This window comes from Misgurnus anguillicaudatus, chromosome 8 (genome assembly GCF_027580225.2).
Source record: "Misgurnus anguillicaudatus chromosome 8, ASM2758022v2, whole genome shotgun sequence".
NCBI classification, from domain to species: domain Eukaryota; kingdom Metazoa; phylum Chordata; class Actinopteri; order Cypriniformes; family Cobitidae; genus Misgurnus; species Misgurnus anguillicaudatus.
This window is the reverse complement of record NC_073344.2, coordinates 12,618,404-12,642,350: the sequence shown is the minus strand read 5'-3', so window position 1 is coordinate 12,642,350 and position 23,947 is coordinate 12,618,404. Positions and strand designations below refer to the sequence as shown.

The 23,947-nt window shown below is 38.7% G+C and overlaps 1 protein-coding gene across 3 annotated transcripts in view; it reads left to right on the top strand.

Moving 5' to 3' along the window:
- gabrg3 (gamma-aminobutyric acid type A receptor subunit gamma3) overlaps positions 1-23,947 on the top strand; it is a 189,260-nt gene that overhangs the window by 155,928 nt on the left and 9,385 nt on the right. Inside the window, exons 6-8 of one of the 3 annotated variants that reach the window (XM_055214370.2) lie at positions 13,112-13,249; positions 18,362-18,534; positions 21,099-21,153. In XM_055214370.2, coding sequence (XP_055070345.1) covers positions 13,112-13,249; positions 18,362-18,534; positions 21,099-21,153 — 366 coding nt within the window. The remainder of the gene's footprint in view (positions 1-13,111; positions 13,250-18,361; positions 18,535-21,098; positions 21,154-23,947) is intronic. The other 2 variants (XM_055214369.2, XM_055214368.2) reach the window with 2 other exon arrangements.

The following is a 23,947-nucleotide window of genomic DNA, read 5'->3' as shown; positions in this document are numbered from 1 at the left end:
TACTTCTCGCCGCGCTTCTCCCTCTAGGGAGTTCAGTACGAACTGGAGCCGCTGGGCTACACTAAGGCCCTGCAGGTCGGCCAGATACTCCAACTGAGCTTTCCATTCTGTAAGTCGCACCCCTGACTCCGTCCCTCCATACTTTTGGACCCAAGGGCTGCCCATAAAGACAGGCACCGCACGGGGTTGGGCTGCGGGTCCCGCGTTGTCGGTCATTGGGCTAGTCTGGTTACTCAACTCGAGGTGGAATCCTGCCGACTACGCCAAAATCTGTCACAAGCCAGGGGCTGGCCGCTAAGGGTTAAGCCACGCCCCTTCTAACTTCCACCTCGAGGAGGTCCCCAAAACCAACCCAATGACCAGACAACAACGAGTACAGGTAAGTATAAAAATATTCTTTATTGATTTAAATATTTAAAATATATGGGGACTTGGGGAAAAGGGATTTAAAACTAAGATCAGGATCTGTCCTCCAGGGGGGGGGGGGGGGGGGTTTCGTCGGGGAACGGGCTCCCGCCTCTGGTTCCCTCTGCCCGTGGCGCGCTCCTCTTCCTTCCTGGAGGCAGAATAAAATCACAATGAATATGGGCATGTACTGTTTCCTGTCCGTGTACCTGCGTGTAGTTCACGGCACTCCGCCGTCTTCCCACGCAGCTCCTTAATTGTCGACTCACTCTCCTTTCCTGTTTCTCTTCTCTCTACAGGCTACCACTAGGGCACAAAGACACAACGGATCGTCCTCACGAGGGTCTCCACCGACCACAGCTGCTGGGTAAGTATGAATCTTCCTCCTCTACTCGTCGCTTTAGTACTCACACTGTTTCTCTCTCTCTTCCTCCACAGACGACAGCTGGGACACAAAGGCACAGTGAATCGTTCACAGTTAGTTCTCTCACCTCGTCGCTAATTACAGCTTCTGGTACGTATAGTTCTCCTTCACAACGGGTCTCCTTAGAGCTCACACTGTTTCTCTCTCTCTTCCTCCACAGACGACAGCTGGGACACAAAGGCACAGTAAATCGTTCTCGTTAGTTCTCTCACCTCGTCGCTGAGTACAGCTTCTGGTACGTATGGTTCTCCTTCACAACGGGTCTCCTTAGAGCTCACACTGTTTCTCTCTCTCTTCCTCCACAGACGACAGCTGGGACACAAAGGCACAGTGAATCGTTCTCGTTAGTTCTCTCACCTCGTCGCTGAGTACAGCTTCTGGTACGTATGGTTCTCCTTCACAACGGGTCTCCTTGGAGCTCACACTGTTTCTCTCTCTCTTCCTCCCCAGACGACAGCTGGGACACAAAGGCACAGTAAATCGTTCTCGTTAGTTCTCTCACCTCGTCGCTGAGTACAGCTTCTGGTACGTATGGTTCTCCTTCACAACGGGTCTCCTTAGAGCTCACACTGTTTCTCTCTCTCTTCCTCCACAGACGACAGCTTTCTTCCCTGTTAATGGACAGACTGAACAGGTTATGTTATATTCTCTCAGGGTAGCGGACTCACGATAACGGCTAGGCGTACTGCATCGACCGGCAGTGGTTTCCAAGATAGCGCCGGGGACCAAACCCTCTCGGCTGACTCGTTGATTCAACAGAGGGGCGGAAGTGTCACGCCGTCACACCCGGGTCGAGCGCTGCCCTTTCCTCGACGCCCGTTGGCAATCGACAACCGGACCGGGGCGCCCCTTTGTAGAGACCTCGGGGCAGCGGATCTCCTTCGCCTCTGACTCTGTGGTGATAGACAGCACACAGGTAAAGTAGCAATGTAACTGGTAATACTCACACCGCCAGTCGTACAGGTCTTCACCGCCACTCCTAACACAAGTCCGCCAAGCGTCTGGCTACGAAAATACTTCAGGAACTACTCCGTAATTTCCAATACTGAAACACACTCACAGCATAATCATACACAGGGTTATTCTAGGATCCGCCTTCCTCTTCAGCGCCCCTAGCGAGTGACTGGAGGCGGGGTACGTCTGACACGACACAGCAATCTCACTGCAATATACACAGCACCACTTCAAAGTGAAATTTCTACATCCAAGACTCACCCACCACGCTCAGTGCACACAATAGACGCCCGTCTTCCTTCGCCTCGCTCTGGGCAAGAATGTGGAGATGGTAACACGGCCTAGCAGTTGGTTTCCGTCGCTGCGGCGGTCTCACACCAAGATCCTGTGGCTCACCCACCACGCTGACTCAGGGGCGGGGCCACTCACTCTCGCTGGAAAGCACTTAAAAGATATCCAGGTAAAATACATGCAAGGTATATTCAATGAATGAGTTCGTTTACTCACAACTGCGGTGCTTCTGTTATCTCGCGCTTCCTTAGGTTAACTTCTCCTGTGATAATTCCAACTACACAGATGGGTACTCACAATAGCACGTTCCTTCTTCCTTCACTTCGTTTATACAAAGTCGGTCTCCACTTACTTTCCAACCCGTAAGGTCTTTAATATCTGCCTTCGCCGAAATCCCACGATGCACAAAGAGAGAGAGAGAGTCCAATCATCCAACTGGCGTACCCGGTGAGTTTAACTCAGCGCTACAGCACACACCAACACTGGTCATAACAACAACACCAAACTGTGACTTAAGCTGCTCTTAAGTATTCGCCCGGGTGCTGTCTTCGTCCAATCACCCGGCGTTCTTGTTAATCACCCGCAGCTGTCCGTAGTTTGGCTGATTACAGCCCTCGCGGTGATACCGGATGTCCGGTGTTTTCTCTTCCCGGTCCGGGCGGAAACATCCGGGCGGAACCAAACTTTCCCAACTTTTGGTTCCGCCCAAAAGATCGTCACTCCTGTGACAGGTACATATTATCCTAATTCAGTTAGAGCATCATCAAAGGCAGGCAAACAGAAAACGTAAATAAAAAGTTTATGAAAATAAAAGTTTGAGCTATAAAAGGTTTAAACAGTGTGTGTGTGCGTGCGTGCGTGTGTGCATGCGTGTACCTGACTAAAATTAAAAGAAAATTTACTATTTCCTTAAAAACAAGATAATTAAAGGACAAGTTCGGTATTTTACACTCAAAGCACTGTTTTCAGATTGTTTATGATGAAATAGAGCGGTTTTGACTGAAATTTCGACATAAGCGGCTGCCCCAAGAATTTTCGGGTGTTTGTTGTTTCACCTCCCACCTCCACAACGGATGCACAGGCGCACTGGAACAATCCCTCCTAAAATGCATTAAACTTTCATTTACAAATACGTTAACCTCACAGAGTGGTCAGGGGTGTTCACTGATATGCTCAAACAAAAATCGCTGCAAAAGATGCTTTCCAACAGGTGTTTTAGCATTTATTGTAAACTTGTGGACCTATTTTTCTAAACGCCTCACACCTGTACATTCTTTCGCCGAGAGCTTGAATAATAGACACTCCAGCCCAGGTGGTGGCGATAATCCGCCTTTGCCAATTGCAAGAATACAAACGGGTTCCCGGCGCAGAGTAATACCGTACCTCACAGCACATCTAATACAAGTCAATGGAGTTGGACAAAAACTACAATAAAACCTGTTGGAATGCGTCTTTTGCAGCGATTTTTGTGTGAGCATATCAGTGAACACCCCTGACCACTCGGTGAGTTTGTAAACGAAAGTTTAATGCATTTTAGGAAGGATTGTTCCAGTGCACCTATAAACCCATTATAGAGGTGGGAGGTGATGCAAGAAACACCCGAAAATTCTCGGACCAGCATCACATGTCCAAATTTCAGTCAAAACTCCTCTACTTCATCATAAACAATCTGAAAACAGGGCTTTAAGTGTAGAATACCGAACTTGTCCTTAAAAAACTGATATTGTAAGTTTAACAATAAAAGTATGCTGTGTTTCAGTTTGAGCAAGGTGATTTTCAGACACCATTTAAAGTGTTGATCTTGAAGAAAATCAGTTGGCTGAATTCATTAAATGAGGTAGAAGTGTTTAAATGATCGTGAGGAGAGCTGCGATCGCCTTTAATCGTATACCTCCATGCACTAAATGAGCACACAGAGACCTGTTAGTACCTTGTTGTCACTGGATTTGAATGCAAAAGCCTCTAAACGCCACATCCGTCAAAAATGAGACAATAATATAAACTGAATGCTCTCTGCAAGTCTTTAAAATGTTAAACCCTACATTAACAGTTTTAATCTTGTTGAACTCTTTTTCAATAAAATCAGTTCACAATTTACAGAAACTGTATAAATACGCTAAGTATCCAATCAGCCTGTTTACAGTCCCACATAATAAGGGTCTGCAAGTCTGTTGGAGCATGACAAAGTTGTGGAGGAATTTTGCTATGTCATTAGATAAAACTGCAAAGAGATGTCCCCAGTGCTTTAAGTGGTGTTGGATGCGATGATTCCTCCAGGAGTTATTGAATCCATCCAAAAAGAATAGCACAGTTCAGTGATCCAGAACCGAAGAGGGATGGATGCATTCAATTTTGCATACACATCCAATGGGTTCCGGATCATGGGGTCTGGCTGCTTTTTGGATCTCCTGAGTGAATCATTTTTCACCTGAGTTTAATACATCAACTTGTCTTAGCCAATAGTACACAAATAACAATGTTGAGAGTTAGCCGTGAAGATCTGATTTGTGATGAGGTATGCTGCACTGCATTTGTTGTGTGAATACAACCATCTGAATGCAACTATTCAAAAATAGGATGCAGTGCTGTGTCATATTATTATTTTTTATCTTGAAGTGTTCTTCAGACATTTTATGAAAACAAAAACAGACAAACATAACAATAAACCTGTTAAAGGCAGGATAGGCAGGAATGATCTAAAAAACTTTTTTACAAATTTGTTTAAACTGTCTTTATATACCAATACATAAGTAAAATGTAAGTACTCTGAAAAAGAGAGTATAAAAATCGAGTGTCTGTAGACCTCTCACAACTGTTTTAAACACAGCTCATTTTTCCATGCACCCCCTTCCTTCTGGGTTTCTCCTAAAGCCACGCCCCAAAACACATGAACGCGGAAGAGGAAGGAGCACGGTGAATGTAGTAACATCATGTCACAATCACATGTAATAATACACCTAACTTTATCACTATGAATATAAACAAATAGGATGGCTTTACGTACTCACTATTAAGCTAGCATATCGATACTGGTAAAGTTTAAAATATATTTTGTTTGATTCGGTAACAAACAAGCTAGTTATATTTATAAGACAAAGCTAAAAACAGATTGCATTGATACATTTTTTTTTATTACCATCAGTTACACTGTGAAGGTGAATTTCGTGGAAGATTCATAAAATATACGGTGTTTTGCATGTAAGAGTTTCTGTGATGAAAGCATTGTTGACTCTGATGAGGACAACACTCCGGAGACAGTATCGCTACCGCATCCTCGACTCGAGGAAAAGCCACGCGATATTTACTCTAGTTTGATTGCTTCGTTTATTCCTTTTTTTGCCTCGTTTGCCTTCGCTGACTGCATATGCGGGTACTGTGAGTACTGAATGCTCTTTCTCTGCCGTACTTTTGCTCTTCCTAGAGTGCCTCGTGCACGTTCAAATCAATCGGGTGTGCGCATTTGTGGGCAGATCCCGTAGCAACAGGGGTGGTGCCATGGTCACGAGAGAGAGTGATAGTCGCGCAAGCCAATCATTTGTTTCGTCCCGAATGGAAATAATTAGCTGTGAGAGGTCTACAGACACTCGAATTTAAAACTTTCTTTTCAGAGTACTTACATTTTAATTATGTATTGTTATATACAGACAGTTTAAACAAATTTGTAAAAAAGTTTTTTTAGATAATTCCTGCCTATCCTGCCTTTAAGAACATATGCAAAAGCAGTCTTTTGTTCTTCAAATTTTGTATAAGCTTATTCTGCTTGAACAATGCCCATACACTGAAACCCAGCTAAGCGACTCAATATAAGTAAGCCTAAAGCACTCCACAGTCATTCATGCCTTTATAGCCACCATACTCGTTTTCTCATTTAAAGCCATATTTGTCACACTAACCCTGACTGAACCCATTGCAACAGTATGTCTCAGGTGGCAAGAGTTTGTCTCAGTGCATATTCATGCTGATGCTGTGTGCTAGCTGTCTTGATTATTGAGTGTGGAGGAGGTGATTTCGCAATCTCCTGTAAAAAATGTTTGACTAAAGAATTGGCCCGCTCCGCTTTTGTCTGTAAGGTATAAAGCTTTACTTTGCTACACAATTCCCTCCATTATTCCTTGCTCCTTTTTCTGATTTGCTCATTAAAGGCGGGGTGCATGATTTTTGAAAAGCACTTCAGAAAAGGGAGTCGGGTCGAAACACACTTGTAGCCAATCAGCAGTAATCTACTAACCGACATCGTTGCCTGGGCTGCTTATGTGTGGGGCGGGTCTATTAAAAGAAGGTCCAGATTCTATTGGGGTAGGGGCATGTTTATTTAGGTGATTTCAAATGTCAACATTGGCTTTCAGAAATCATGCACCCTGCCTTTAAAAAAAAAATAACACTGGTGCTGAGATTCTTTCATTTTGTAATGTAAATCTCCTATGATTAATACCAACTTGAAATAATAGCAGTAAAACAGCTTAATATTTGCTTATTTACACTTTTGTTGAAAGATCAAAATGTCAAATGCTGTGACATCGGAACCGAACAGGACTCAGAAGTTGTCAGATATGTTTTGTGCAAGGTGACCGTGACCCTTTCGCACCTTATGCGAGAAGCTTTCCTTTGAGCCACATCTGCTTCTGCTCAGGTAATAGGCTAAGACAGAAGCCCCTTAAGATTGAGATCACAGATTTGCCCCTGGCCATGCCCTTTTTTGCTATGTCCGTAAAAAACACATTACACATTTAAAGGGACACTCCAATTTTTTGAAAATATGCTAATTTTCCTGCTGCCCCAGGGTTAAACATTTGATTTTTATCATTTTGGAATTCATTCAGCTGATTTCCGGGTCTGGCGCTACCACTTTTAGCATAGCTTAGCACAATCCATTGAATCTGATTAGACCATTAGCATTACGCTAAAAATTAAGCAAAAAGTTTTGATATTTTTCCAACTCTTCTGTAGTTACATCGTGTACTAAGGCCGACAGAAAATTAAAAGTTGGGATTTTCTAGGCTGATATGGCTAGGACTATACTCTCATTCTGGCATAATAATCAAGGGCTTTGCTGCTGTAACATGGTTGCAGGAGGCGCAATGATATTACGCAGTGCCCAAAAATATTCCCCTTAGTAACTTTCAATGACAGGGGACTATTTTCGGGCAGTGCGTAATATCATTGCGCCTCCTGCAGCCATGTTACGGCAGCAAAGTCCTTGATTATTACGTTAGAATGAGAGTATAGTCCTAGCCATATCGGCCTAGATAACTGCAACTTTTAATTTTCTGTCGGTCTTAATACACGATGTAACTACAGGGAAGTCAAATAAGAAAAATATAGAAACTCTTTGGTTATTTTTTGTGCGATGCTAATGGTCTAATCAGAATCAATCGATTATGCTAAGCTATGCTAAAAGTGGTAGCGCCAAACCCGGGGATCGGCTGAATGGATTCCAAAAGATCAGATGTTTAACTCTGGGGGAGCTGAAAAGTGAGCATATTTTCAAAAAAAGTGCAGTGTCCCTTTAAGCCAATCTCAACTGAGAGGGAAACTTCTACATTGCGTATATTAGTAATGTGTTCTAGTCTTGTGCTTAATAAACTTGATAAATCATCTCTTTAGTGTTGAAAAGGGTCAAAAGGTCTCTTTTTTTAAAGTATATTGTTTGATTTCTTCAATACTCTAGTTGCTTGAGTAGTAGCTATAAGAGAAATGGCTGCAGTGTGGATATTTTCAGTGTAAATTTAAAAAAATTATTTTTTATGTTCCTAAGCCATACATTTTCTTCAACACCTGACCAAGACATTGGCAGGATGCGTAAACCTAACATATGGCTCGTATTTCATCCTCCGCAAATCAATAGTAACCTCCTTTGTTGATGAATGATAAAATTACAAAGTTATTTGTTTTGGTAGCACCGCATTCTTCACACAGCTTATTTGGTTTAAATCACGTACTCTTTCCCCTGCCGCCCGACGTTCTCGACACCGCAGGAAGCCGATGCATGCTGTGATTCATCAGTGCCCCTTTATTCACCCATAGCATGGTGTTCTGGTTCCCATGGCGATGAGTATTTTTTCCTCTGATTAAGTACAATTGGCTCGTACCTTTTAGCCCATCACGGCCTGAGAGCTATACAATAATGAACTGAGGACAATGTAAATGTGGGAGACGGTAACGTCCAGGGAGGGCAGATGTTGAGACCAAATTAAACAGGAACATATCTTTGACACTGACCGTGGAACGGAACAGAAGGAGTCCCGCACTTAATGAACTGATTATGATGTAAGCCGTCAGCTGGACACCGGACACTGTTTAATGTCTACAGAAAACACGGTGTTACTGCTATGAGCATGAGCAGGTACACTCTATAGCTAAATACACTTGTTATTGCATTTCTCACTCAATTTGAGTTATTTATGGCAGTTTGTATTCCACCATCCGATATGTACTGATGCTTATGCATATCCGTAGTTGATTAAGCCTCCATACAATGCTAATTATTCCACACAATTCAAGTGGTTGATGTGACAAGATTCAACCAGAGAACAAAATATTTTTCAGCTTATTCTTGTGTCGATTAATAAAAGCTTTTGTTTTATTTGCTTCAACCCCTGCAGATGACATGGTTACAGCTCCCGGATATTCTCTCAAGTTCCAATTAATGGGATTAGAAATTTAATGGATGTCCAACAGATGTTTATTATGACACACACCAGCTGTGGCTAAATTAGCCATTGGTACCCATGCAGTATTCCCTCCAAAATACACAGTTGTATTTAAGCAAATAATGAAACAAGTGCTGAGCTTGTTACATGCAATATAAATAGCAGATAAATAATATTACTAGGCTGCGTGCACACGGCAAAATTGTGGGAGTGACAACCACGTTTATTAACAGATAATAACATTTTTCATTTCATTACATTTCGTAATATTGAAATAGATGTTGATTGTAATTGTTTTATTGGTGTTTAAAGTGATTGTACAGCAACTTTTGTAAACCACAATTGTATGATTGTACAGCACAAGTTTTTAATGTTTTTATTGGTGCTATATAAATTACAAAAGCCCTGAAGCGCAACGTAAAAAAAAACATGAGTAAGAAAAAAAATTTTTTCAAACTCCTTCCTTTCTGAGTCTAAATCCTAAGATTTTTTTCTCTTTAAATTTTTCACCTTTTTCTTCTCTTTTCTCTTCCACTGAACAAAATTATAAACACAACACTTCTGTTTTTGATCCAAGACTTTTTCTATGTACACACAAGGCCTATTTCTCTCAAATATTGTTCACAAATCAGTCTAAATCTGTGTTATTGAGCACTTCTCCTTTGCTGAGATAATCCATCCACCTCACTGTAGCATATAAAGGCGCTGATTAGACAGTATGGTTATTGCACAGGTGTGCCTTAGGCTGGCCACAAAAAAAGGCCATTCTAAAATGTGCAGGTTTATTGTATTGGGGGTCCAAAACCTTTTTTAGTAAATCAGGACTGAAGTCACATGATCTGTCCAGGCTTGATTAACTCTCTATATAGACGGTTTCATCAGACACACGTGGGTTGTCGCAGTTACGCTAGAACTGAATTGAACTTCTGGTCTGTATTTATTTATTTATTGGTTTGGCAGTGGTCTCAGACATGGTGCTGCGGGCACTTTGTTTACTACTTTTCGATATAGTCTACTCAAAACTTTTTTGTTTTACTAGTTGATTTTAGTATTGTTTCAAATGTTAACATATGTAAACCAAGCCAAGCTAATATAAAAATACGTAATAAAAATATTACAATTGAGACAACAGACTCTGTGAGGGGCACCACGTTGGAGACCCATGAGCTAGGCTATATATAAGCCAATAGCTTGGCTCCTTTTATGTATGTTTGTATGTATGAAAATTTTAAACAATGATAAAACAAAAACTGTTTGAGTAGACTATATATTAAAAAGTAGCCCTCGAGATTATTTTATCCGTTGTGGTAGCCCTTGCTCACAAAAAGGTTGGAGACCCCTGGGCTGGTGGCTAAACTTATCTCTAAAAGAAATACCTTGTCGAAAAATAAAATGTTTTGGTTTGTTAAAGATGAGGGTAGATGATGAGCATGGATCCCAACTGTGCTGAGAGGTTTGGCAACCAGGCAAGAATTCAAGGATCTGTAGCTAACAATGTATACATTCATTTTACACAGTAACGTAGCTCAGTGTAATAGTTGATACGCGTTAGATATGATATATGAACGAAGGTAATTTACTTGTCATTTATTTCCTTTGTTATCAGAAATAAACTACTATAAAAAGACTCAATGTTGTTGTTGATTCTATGAGGAAGTTGTGTTTAGTCCACAAAAGCCATTTTTTATGTTGTTTTTGCTGAAACCGTCTATACAGTAGATTTAGTAAAGATCTATGTTATATCAAAATCAATGCAGCTGTTTGGCTTTAAATTCACGCACTAATTTTTTGACTAAGAAACATTAAAGCTCACGTAACACACACTGTTTCTGCATTTCTGATATTAATCTGGAGTACCTATGGAGTAGTATGACATCCTTTATATCTCTGAAGAGTCTTTAGTTTAATCAGATTTATAAAAGAAAGATTAGCTTTACCGAATCTTTCCGATAACGTACGAAAAAATGAAGAAGGAGGAGTTATAACACGGGAGGAGCGAGTACGAGTCATACAACACTATACAACACTGTTTTAACTTATGATTCACTACATGTCCGGGTCATTTATATAATATGCACGCGACTATTTCCAACATAAGACAGAAGTCTTACTTACCACGTGTAACTCGTCATGACCCGGTTCTGAAAATCCACAGCATCAAACACACACGCAAAACTCCGCTGCTAATCCGGATAATAAACTATATCCATTGTTTCCATAAGGCTGGATGTCTTCTCCTTACATCCAAAAACACACTTCTTGTTGTGCCTTGTTTAATTTTGAAATTAAACAAGGCTGAGTGGCGTGATAAGCTGTTAGCCAGCTCTAGCGTCTCCCGCTGACTGACGGCTGGGCGGTGTTTTCCGGGGGAAGTTTTCCGGCGGAAGCCCATATAAAGAAGTGATACGTATCGAAAACCCCTGAAACGTCAGTTAGAACCGTAATCGAAAAAAATTAGCCGAAACTTGTACGAACCCTGGCGAAGTGCATTCGGCACAGAAATACTCTGAAACACGCCCAACTGCATTTTTGACACTTTGCCTACGTTTAGCATGAGGAAACAACTCTATAACTGTGTTAATAAGTCAGAATGCTTGAAATACCATTAAACCCCCCCTTTAAAGTTCACACTCAGTATGTTCACACTTAGTACAGTGTATGCCAAGTCAAAAGCAGCAATAAGTGATGGCCGTTATATAAAAGCAAATGTTATTGTTGAATTAATTCAATTACACAAAACTGTCCATGTGGTCATGGCTGTTTTCAGTGCCCCTAATCATTGTTCAAGAATGAAATTTTGTTAAAAAGAGGAACATATCGAATCAATTTGCAATTTACAAAAGAGCTTCACATTGTATAGTGCACTTAAATTGTTAAGCGAATGACAATTATTTTAAATTACCATTAGGCATGATTGCCATGTAACCCTCTGTCTAAAGAATTAATATATAATAGTGTGGTATTATTACTAATCAATGTCTGGGTGAAGTGCATTCTTTAAATTTCCACTTAGTTATCAAAGAATACTCTAAATAATAGAAAGTTTTTACAATTCTCATGTGGAGTTTAGAAAATAAGTGGTTTAAAGAAAAAGCTTACACAAAAATACAATTCTGTTATTATTTACAACCTTTTGCCTTTCTAAAATTGCATGCTGTTTATCATGTGAAACACAAAATAGACATTTTAAAAGTCATATTAACGTGTGTGCAGTAAACAAATCCAAAGAATTTTTTTAACATGGGCTGACATGAGTTTTAGGTCCATTACATACAGTACAGCTTACAAGCTTTATGTGCAGCAAAGTTATAGATAAATGACAGAAGCACAAAATAGCACAAGCAGATTGCTTTATATAATGCAGTAGATGTAACTGCAGTATCTTACCTTAGTGTAGGGTTAATTGCATTTTCTTTTAGTCTGCAAAAACTCGCATTCATTTCCTGTGACAACTTCATTGTGATGAATAAATTGCAACAGCTGGAGCTCTCAGGTTCTCAATGTGCTCCTGCAGGAGCCGTAATTCAGTGTGATTTGATCTTAATTTCATTGTAGTTTATTTGTTCACTCATAGATACATGGGCTTGTCCCTTTTTCTGTGTCCTACTTTAAACTGCATCATAAAACATGTTGCTTTTGGGTTTTTTTCGAAATGCTTAAAATAAATTAATAGAAAAACCTGTATTATAAGAACAAACAGTTGGCGGCTCGTGCCTGCTCTTCCGAGGGGCGCAAATTCAAAATGTGTTCGCAGTGTCATGTGTGTTGCTCGTGTTTTCAAAATATGTGTTTGTTGCGTCATGTGAACCATGTGCATCAAAATAAGTGCATGCTGCACACGCGTCAATACCGTTTATGATAAAAGAGACGCTCACGTTCACAATATACACGCAAGACACTCCCTTAACACTAAACTCTGATTACGCATGAGATTATGTGAGTATCTGGCAAATGCGAGCATCTCTTTCATCATAAACCCTTTAGATGCAGGCACTTATTTTGACAAGACACGTGATGCACATAGGTTCACACGACGCGCCGAACACATATTTTGAAATTACATCACAGTCCAAACTGCTTGTTAAAAAGTTCTGGATCACTTGTGTTAGAGCAGCATCAGAGATCAGTTTTAAGATTAAAGTTTTGCCAACCTCACAGGCCACTGTTTCCAAATATATCTCAAGGTTGGGTGCCGACATCAAGATCGATGCCGTCTATAATCCAACCCAACTTCTCATTTACTTGTTCTCCCTTTCTGTCTCCGTCTTTCTTGATCTGTGTTTTATTAGCATGCTCTGGGCTAGAGACAAAGGCTGCAGTTTAGCTGCATCCATCACATGTGAAGGGGGGACTGGGGGTCACTGGCTTATGCTCTGTGTAATTACAGATGGATACCCGCGAGATGAAATGATTTACAAGTGGAGAAGGAACTCGGTCCAGGCTGCCGATCAGAAGTCATGGAGACTGTATCAGTTTGACTTCATGGGCCTGAGGAACACCACGGATGTTATTCAGACAACGGCAGGTAATTGCTTTCTCCTGTTGTATTGTATAGATCTATTGAGAATAATATGGTTATAAATTAGGTTGTGATGAAAAGGATGGATAAAAGAGTAAGTGCTGCTGATGATGTGTAGGGGAGACTGAGCAAGTTTTCACACCTTTTACGGGCAATGAATATTACTCATGGCAGGTTTGTTTTTGATATTTGGACCTATTTTGGTTACATTTTCAGTATTATTGCCAGGGTAAAAAGTCCAGTAAGTACACTTTGACCTGACAACATACCTAATTATTTGGGTTAATAAATGAAATAAAATAAATAAATATGTGTTTAAAATATGGGTTCGGAGGGTTATGTGTGTTGCTCATCATGTCAAAATATGTGTTCATTGCGTCATGTGAACCATGTACCTCATGCGTCTTGTCAAAATAAGTGCCTGCTGCAAGGTTTTATAATAAAAGAGACGCTCACGTTCACAAAATACTTACAAGATACTAACTGAACACTTAACTCTGATTACACTTTAGACTAAGCGAGTATCTGGCAAACGTGAGCATCTCTTTTATTATATTTTATTATAAACCCCTTCGAAGTGCTGCAGCAGGCTCGTATTTTGACATGTCGCGTGATGCACATAAGTTTACATGATGCGCCAAACACATATTTTGACATGATGAACCACACACATGACGGGCTAAATACATGTTTTGAGCTTCGCATCATGCGCCCTCAAAAAAGTAATATATTGAAAAATATTACACTGATACATACTCATTACCAAAAGATGAGGTAAAACCAAAAAGCTTTTCTAAATTTTATAAGATCAAAAGATGTGCACAATGTTTGAAAGCCAATGTTGATATTTGAAATCACCTAAACAAACACGCCCCTATACCCCAATAGAATCTGGACCTTCTTTTAAAAGACCCGCCCCACACATACGCAACTAGGCAAGGATGTCGGTTAGTAGACACGCTCCTTACTGCTGATTGGCTACAAGTGTGTTTTGGTAGTAAGCCCATCTCCTTTTCCAAAGCGTTTTTCAAACATTGTGCATTCCGCCTTAAACAACATATTACAACTCATGAGATCCACCAATCAGAGAGGCTCCCGAATTTCACGATTAAAATGAATTGATCATATCTGGCATTTTCATAGGATCGGCGCCTGTGATTATTTTTAACATCACTGACGTCTGAGATAATAGCAGCGGTAACGTTAGCTACCACTGCCGCAGGTGTTTACATTATCTGGATGAAGTTCTGACTCACACATCCTTTTTGTACCCTTCTGAAGCCAGGCTAATATTTTTTTAAGATAAGATCATAAATGAGTGCGTGATGCGCTGTTCTGTTATGCTGGTGAATTCAAATTAGAAAATGAAACGTCCAATAGGTGACTTTTATTCACGTGATTTGTCGAGATAAATAAAACAGATAATTCACTTAGTGCACCCTCCCTGTAGTGTGATGTCATTACCATTAATCACCCATTCACTGACGCTTGACTCGGAGAGGCACAGTACCGGCAACATCTGAGAAGTGCCCACTTCAAGCACTGGTATCTTTCAGTTAAAACCAATGTTCATTATTTGGTTTACCGATTATGTATTACAGTGTAGTTTTGTAGCATTTGTTGTCACATGTTCGTGAATTCACCAAAAATGTTCTAATTTAAAAGAATATTTGAAGAGTTTGGTTCCAAAATGCGATAAACGCCATTTAAAAAAAATCAGTTACCGCCAAAATCAGTATTGTATCAGGTCAGTATTAAAAAGTAAATTCTTAATTTTACGCAAAATCCAATATCCGCCATGTTATTCTGTAATCTTTCTCTCTTTTTTCCCAAAACGTGATAAATGCCAGTCCTCCTTCTCTGCAAAATGCAATAAATCCGCTCAACATATCAGAGCGCACCATTCCACGCACTGTAAACAATAATGGCGGCACTTTGAATACACACAGAATCTTGTTTTCATCATCTGCTATGTACTTTGTTATCAACAAACAAACAAAAATAATACTTTGATGGCATTGATTAACCTGTGCTGGTTTTCTGTTGCGCAGAAGAAACGAAAAACCATCAAAATCAAATAATTTACGTGAGAGGCACTCGAGAGACAGAAAAATGTTTATATATTCAAATGATTTATAGCATTATAAAAAATAATTCGTTTTTATAATAAATCTTTGAAAATCAAATTATGAATTTTTGATGTTATTATAACCTAAAGATGCTATGTGAAAGTTTGTAGCAGAAAATAGTGATATTCATCTAATCACTTTCTTGGTATAGAAAACATGTTTTTACCGAAATTAGTCGAAATGGATTTATTGTGCTTTGGAACCAAACTCTAAATTTTTTCTCTTTTATATCACAGTGCAGTAGAAATGGCACTTCAACTAAAGCCTTGCATGTACGATTGAGGGAGATGTCTACACTTTAAAAGAGCTTTGATCAGTTGATCTTTTAAAGTTCTATGAATTATTTAGTGAATAATTAAAAAATGAAAGTAAAACAATTACATATTTAAAATGATAATAGATGGATAGGCATTCCCTTGAAGACGTGACCTACAACACATCCCACACGAATGCTGATTTGGGTATGTTGTAGCACGGCTACTACTGCATATTTACTGCATCTAAAACCCTTACAGATTTTACCAGGCAGAGTTTTTGTCTTAACCTTACAGGCGTTAAAGGGGTTATATAATGAAGTTTCTTGTTTGGGGGGGGGCATGGAGGAGCAAAATAATGTATAGTATGTGGAAACTTTAAACCGTGTAAATAATGCTTTTCTTAATAACGTCACATGACAAGAAGTTGTGAAAAGGCTGTATTTGTTTTTTAGCATGGTGGGAAAACATGATTTGCAATTTCGTAAGAAGGGTCAAAAGACTCAGCACATTTACTCTATATTTAAATAATTTCACACACTGTTTATGCTCAGCTTGTGAACTTTTCCTAAAGGAAGGAAGTAGGAAGAAAAGTCAAGATTGGCTTTAGAGGTGTCCATTTGATGGATGGAGTCCAGAGAAGAAGGCAGCCAAGATAAAACGTGGGAGAGGAAAAGTGCGTGCTCACAGCTGTGGAAATGTCAGGGTAGAGAACAATGTGTCAAAGATAAAACTCTAGAACACCTAGTGGTCCACTCTAAGGACCATTAAGTCTTTAAAGACCACTTGAAAAGAGCTTACACCTTTAAAAAAATAACCAGTGGACCAGTAGCAAAAAGTCACATATATATTAGCAGAAAGTTGAAAAATGTTGCATTTATTCACACAAGCGCAGCCGTGTCCTCTGTTGCCATGGGAACGTTATTTACCATTGTATGAATTATAAAACATAACACTTTAATTTTCCCACAACAAAACAATAAAGATAAGTGGAAGGAAGTTCACAGTGTCAAGGCCACATCGGTTGAAAAGATTATTTCAGCTATTTTTAAACATTTTTAAGAAGCCAAATAGAGAAATTTATGGAACTATTTATAAAGTTTAAATCTACCATTTATTGGCATATGCATGATAATTAACCTTTTCAAAAATGAATGCTGAATCATGTGCTTTTGCTGTATATTGCTAATTATTTGTTAGATAATACACCTGTCATTTTTTTATAAACACAAAGCACTCATAAATAGCTAGAAAGATTATTTGCTTTTTGTAGCTCAAATAGTAGCATCATGCAAACAGCACCAAGGTCATTAATTTGATAACCAGAGAAAGCATGTACTGTACTAATATGCGTACAATGTAAGATCCAACAGTTCAGAGAAAACCTAAAAAATAAGTAAACCAAAATTTATAATATTTACGTTTATATTTAATTGTTTTTAATATTTAAGTACACTATACTTAAAACTACTGTTTTACCTTAAGTAGTGTTTACAGTTGTTTTATTAAAAAGTCTCAGTAACACAAATGTGACTCATGTGTATGTAAGTGTGAAGAAAATGAGCTCAGTGCTTGCATTGACTTCACACAGTTATTGTTTATATGACAAAGCAACACATCCGACCTACAACACCTACAGATATATCACTTAATTTCAAAAAATGCTCTCATAATTCAGGCTGATGCAAAGCATGCTGGGAACTGGAAATCCTCCTCAACAAATCATGTTGATTTAATGTTAAATTGAAGTAACAGCTTAACTTGCAGATTGAATGCCATAAACCTCATCACAACCACCAAAAGTTTATTATTTGCCGTGTTTGTAAGAATTAGGCTGTTGTATTAAAATAACTCAGTTTGGAAAGTATAAATAAAAGTTTTGAGTTACTCCAGTTAAGTTATTTGACTCATTTTATTTGAAAACTCAAAGCGGTGATATCATGGAACGGACATAAAACCTTTAAGTTTAATAAACGTTTTCCACTGGTTTAAGAACAGCTCACTCATTTTAAATGAGTACCTTGTACTGTCCAGATTTACTCCGCACTGTTAGGTCGCTTTGGATAAAAGCAAAAAATGTATTCTTTTCATATGGTATATGAACACTAAAAAGGTGTTGATATGTTTGAAAATGCCAATGGAGAAATTATAAATGAATTCAAATAGGAAAAGTGTTTTCAAAGTTGCAGCATAAAGCTAGTCATCACAACTTTTTATATTTGAGAACTACAGTAATTAGCAATACAAAAGGTTTTTTTTTCAAAATGCTATAAATCTATTGAATCAATATATAAATGTGCATTCATCTTTGCCATGTTATATTCATTTAGTTGACTAGTGGTATACACTGATAAAAAATATGGCATTAATGGCATGAATCAAAACACTTACTTTGTCATATAAAGAACACCGTCATTGCTCCTGTCACCCTTGGGACGTCGTCGCTGAATTTTTTTGACAGCGATCGGCTGTAAAATGTTTTGGTCCGGCTTGATCTTCGTTGACTTTGAGTAAAATAATAGAAAGTTTTTCATAAGATCCTCTGGAGTCAATGTGTTAGCATGACAGAAGCTTGATGCTGTCGGGAGAATTTTCATAAAATGAAGAATTTACTTTTTAATTCTGACCTGATACTATACTGATTTAGGTGGTAACTATATATTTTTTTAAATATCGTTTATCGTGTTTTGGAACTAAACTTTTCATATATTCCATGTTTTTCTCATTTTGTCCAGGTGATTATGTTGTGATGACTGTATATTTCGACCTGAGCAGACGAATGGGATACTTCACAATTCAGACATATATCCCATGCATCCTCACTGTGGTTTTGTCTTGGGTCTCGTTTTGGATCAAAAAAGATGCAACTCCAGCCAGAACAGCACTAGGTACAGTAAATTCACAGTGTGTGATTCGTCCATGTGTGACTTGATGTCTTGTATGCTTTTCTAACTAACTGTAATAAAGTCCTTGTCACTTTGATATACTGTAAGTATAAGTCTTGGGAGTGACAGCTGTATTTAAATGCAGGAGGCTTCTGAGTCATTCTACGAAACGGGTGCCATTTCCACTTTGCAATTTTCCAAATTTTCATTAAGAACAAACTTTATTTTTTTTACTTACAACTTTAAATATATTGTTAATCCTCCCAAAAAACATATTTTCCCAGCTCAGGTACAAAATTGTTAATAATATTATCAGTTTTATTCTGGCACAGAAGTCTTTCTTTTACCACCCCGTCACGGACAATATGTATGCCATCTGTGTAGTAAAACAAGAAATATATTTATAAAATCGAATGTTTTCCTAATAGTAAAATGTCCCTTTCTTGGAAACCATCAATAGAAAGTCTATAATTTAATTTAAATAATTATTATTCGTTTTTTAATCTTGAAATATGAATTTGACATTTCAATGGCCTCATTGTTTGTACAAAAACATACGAATACACTTAAAAAATACAAATAAACTTAGATTTATTTGATTAGTCCACACAACAAGAACATCATTCAACATTAATTTATTTAAAATGTATTTTCTATTACATAAGTTTTTAACAAAATGACCCCGTGACGGGGTGGTAACTGATGTCACAGATAGGTTCACCGTGACAAGGTGGTATTGACAAAGTGTGTATCTATATATGGTATGCTTGTTTTAATCTTTATAAAACTGGGGGAGGGGAAACATTAACATTGGAAACTTTGGTCATGCTGTGAAAAACTAAAATAAGAGCATCATTACAGTGAGTGAGTGAGTGAGTGAGTGAGTGAGTGAGTGAGTGAGTGAGCGAGTGACACACTGAGTGAGTGAGTGAGTGAGTGACACAGTGAATGAGTGAGTGAGTGACACAGTGAGTGAGTGGCACAGTGAGTGAGTGAGTGAGTGAGTGAGTGAGTGAGCGAGTGACACACTGAGTGAGTGAGTGAGTGAGTGACACAGTGAATGAGTGAGTGAGTGACACAGTGAGTGAGTGGCACAGTGAGTGAGTGAGTGAGTGAGTGAGTGAGTGAGTGGCACAGTGAGTGGCACAGTGAGTGAGTGAGTGAGTGAGTGAGTGAGTGAGTGAGTGAGTGAGTGAGTGAGTGAGTGACACAGTGAGTGAGTGACTGAGTGGGTGAGTGAGTGAGTGACACAGTGAGTGAGTGAGTGAGTGAGTGAGTGACACAGTGAGTGAATGAGTGAGTGAATGAGTGAGTGACACAGTGAGTGAGTGGCACAGTGAGTGAGTGAGTGAGTGACACAGTGAGTGAGTGATTGAGTGAGTGAGTGACACAGTGAGTGAGTGAGTGAGTGAGTGAGTGAGTGAATGAGTGAGTGAATGAGTGAGTGACATAGTGAGTGAGTGACATAGTGATTGAGTGACATAGTGATTGAGTGACATAGTGAGTGAATGAATAAACAAACCATTTTAAGTTAACAGAAACTATTTATTAGTCTATACCAGAACCACCCCGATACATCCCTTACCACCACGTCACAATAAAACTTGTGACGGGGTGGTATGTGACGGGATGGTAAATATCATCCCAAAATGGCCGCAGATCTCCCATGTGGTCAAGTTCCTCACCCAGCATACATGCAATCTATCTGAAATATAATTTTATTTGCATTAATAATGTAAAAAAATATATCGAAATTAGTTTTCCCTCTCTATATTGCGTGACGGGGTGGTTGCTTTGAGCTTGACGGTGCCTGTCTAACACAAAAAATCAACAAATAAAGAATGTAGAGGAATGTCAGTACTTGCCTGTTTTTGTTCTTGGTGGCAACAAGGCTCCAATCATGTCACTTGTGCTTTGTGATGTCATTTAAAGCAACAGTACATTATTTATAGATAAAACAAGTTAGTGTGACGGGGTGGTAAGTCAAATTGAGGGACGCAGACAAATCATCAAATATTTACAAAAAAATAAGGTTTATTTTGAATAAAATGTATCTTATGTGAAAAGGGACACAAATATAATCATGAAAACAATATATTTTTTTAAAAAATACATAACTTATTTGGTGATATTTTGGATGCAAATGTCATGTTGGTCAACACGGACATGTGAAAATGGCTATGTACTAATGCAAAATTATTAAAAATAGTATGTTATTCTTTAAGAATAGTGTTTTTATCATATATCATGTTAACAAGAACCCTTGAATGAATAACTTTAAGCTTTGTTAGAACATTTTAGGACATTTTTGTGCCTTATGCATCTCATCAAATGTTGCGGACCCAAATGGCACCCGTTTCATAGAATGACTCTTCTCCATAAATTATACGATTCCTTTAAATAGAAACCCACTTACTGTATGCGATTAGAACTTCTAAATAGGTTTTTATTTATAAGAATGTGGGTGTTTTTAAAAGGAAGTAGAAGAGAATAATCTTTTCACACTTTTTAGTTTGTTGGTTCACATATGTTGTCATTTCATAAAAGCCCTTCATTGTTTTTGTTGGCTTTACTCATTTCTTTATAGTTTCCTGGTTTGATTAAATCCTTGTCCTGTCCTGGTAAATGTCGCTTTTGTCAAGGTAATTTTTCTTTTTCCATTTTTTATCACTTTCTCATTTTAATTAATTTCAGTTGTTGTAATTTTACTTGTTGTTTTTATTTTCCACAAGAGGTTTATGTTTAGCATTAATGTTTATGTTGTGCATTGTTTATTTTATTGTACTATACCATTTTTAGTCATATTTATTCATAGAAAGTTTTCGAGTTATTGACTCGGTCTGCATTTGATGCAAGACAATCAAAGTAAATTTAGACAACCTACCAACTTATTTATTTCAGAAGAAAAGAATGGTACATGTAATCAATCTGTTTGATAAAAGAAGGCATTATACCATCGGTAGAAAGGAAGGAAGCAGGAGAAAAAGTCAAGATTGGCTTTACGGGTGTCCAGTTGATGGATGGAGTCCAGAGAAGAAGGCAGCCAAGATAAAACGTGGGAGAGGAAAAATGCGTGCTCACAGCTGTGGAAATGTCAGGGTAGAGAACAATGTGTCCAAGATAAAACTCTAGAACACCTAGTGGTCCACTCTAAGGACCATTAAGTCTTTAAAGACCACTTGAAAAGAGCTTACACCTTTAAAAAAATAACCAGTGGTCTTGAGTTACTGTTTGTATGTCACAGTCATGATTCATGAACCTTCAGAGAAAACTGTAGATGAGTTAGAGAGAGAAATACAGTATAGTTATTCAGGGAAGCAATTTAACATTTAAGTCAATGCATTGTGTATTAAAAAGACTAAAATTATATATTTTTGGGAGACAAAGAACTTAAATGTGTACCAAAGTGAATTTAGTCAACAGCATATAACTTGCCTTTCATTCAGATACAGGAGCATCAGTGAGGTCAGGTAATGATTGTGTTACAATTCAGCCCTAAAGTGTTTTAAGCAGGCCAGTCAAGATCTTCCCTGCTAGGCTTTACAGTATAACCTACCTTGTTTTGTGCATACGGGCATTGCCATCCTAAAACAGAAAAGCATGCTACTAAAAAAAATCTGTAGTTGTTTTAAAGGTCACGTTCTTCCTGATACCATTTTTTAAACCCTAGTTAGTGTGTAATGTTGCTATAATAGCATAAATAATAGCTGTAAAATGATAAAGCTCTAAATTCACTGCTAGGCGATATATTTTCTTCAATAGAATTCCTCTTTAAAAGCCTACAACGAACGGTCGGTTTGGACTACAGCCCTCTATTTCCTGCTTTAATGACGTCAGTAAAACAGTTCGTTGACTAAACTCCGCCCACATGAATACGTCAGTCACCAGCTTTGGCTCAAACGGCTCTGCTAAGCTAAGCTGCTATCGAATCACAGCACACTAAACAAACTACACAATTAGAACTTGTTACGTATTTCTGAAGGAGGGACTTCACATAACAAGGAAGACATCAGCCTGTTTTGAGGACAGTGAAAACAGCACTATACAGATAAGTAAATTGTGTGAAAAATACCGCGTTTTTTTACACGTGAAACATGAACACATGTTATATTGCCCACTATAAACACAATCAAAGCTTCAAATCACAGACAGAACGGGAGCTTTAAAACATTTACAAATAAATAAATATATAAATGTCAGATGACTCCGGGCTGGATCTGTACCGGATTTGCGCCAAAGTCAGTGGATCTGGTGCAGATCCAGCTCAGAGACGTCTGTTGTCTAGGTTTGGATAAAAGCATCTGCCAAATGCATAAATGTAAAATGTTAAATACCATGAACCGGTGTTCATTCATGTAGCTCAACTAATAGAGGATCTTGTAATGTACTGTACTGTAATGGCGCTTTTCCATTGCATAGTACCCCATCATTTGGTTTGGGTTAGGTCGGGTCAGCTCAGCTCACTTTGGCTTGGTTAGCTTTTCCATCGAGTTTAGTAACGCTTTGGATTGGGAGGGATTATAAGCATGTCATTATATTTGCCCTGCCTTCTGCTGTGACATCATACAAGTGAGAGCGTCGTTGTACATTCCCAATTTCCCATACATTTATTTATTTCTCAGTCTCACCTCACCTCTGTCTCACATGACAGTGCAAGCTAGCATGAAGGTAAAGCTAATCTTTTACATTATAGCAATGACGCTGGTAGTGACAATCAGTGATCTACAGTGTTTTCGTATAACGTTTTGGTATCAGCTTGGGTCGCTTGGAACCCCAGCCGAGGTGGTACTAAAAAGAGTATCCGGTACTACGTACTGCCCCAGTGGAAAAGCCCCCAAAAGTAAGCTGACCCGACCCAAACCAAACCGTGGGGTACTACAGTATGCAATGGAAAAGCGCCTTAAGTTGCTTTGGAAAAAGCGTGTGTCAAATGTGTAAATGTTTATGTACAAAATGTATAGTCAAACTGTTCTTGCTGCCTATACAGTGTCAAAAAGTGTACCCTTTTAAAAAGTACACCATTCCACCTAAAGAGTTCATATTAGTAGTGTACCTCAGAGGTGCATATTGGTACCTTAAGGTCGTCGCGCACCGGACGAGAATCGCTGTGTCATGGAAGGACTACTCGCAGGTATCGCACACTGGACGTTCACATTAAATAGGGCGAGCTTAGTCAGAGATAGTCTAATTCAAGATGCAAAATCTGCGTTAGCAGCTTAAGTTAATCGTTAACGAATTGGGACAAATATGATGTTATTTAATGTTAAACTATTTGAGTAGCATTATGTGGCGTGGAAGGGATTTGAGCAGTGACAAAGTCACAACGTACAGCCGCCGCCGGTGTGTGTACATTTATAAAACCCACTTCAAATGCACATATTGGTACCAAATGTATACAAATCTGTACCTTAATGATAAATATTAGGATTAGGGGTG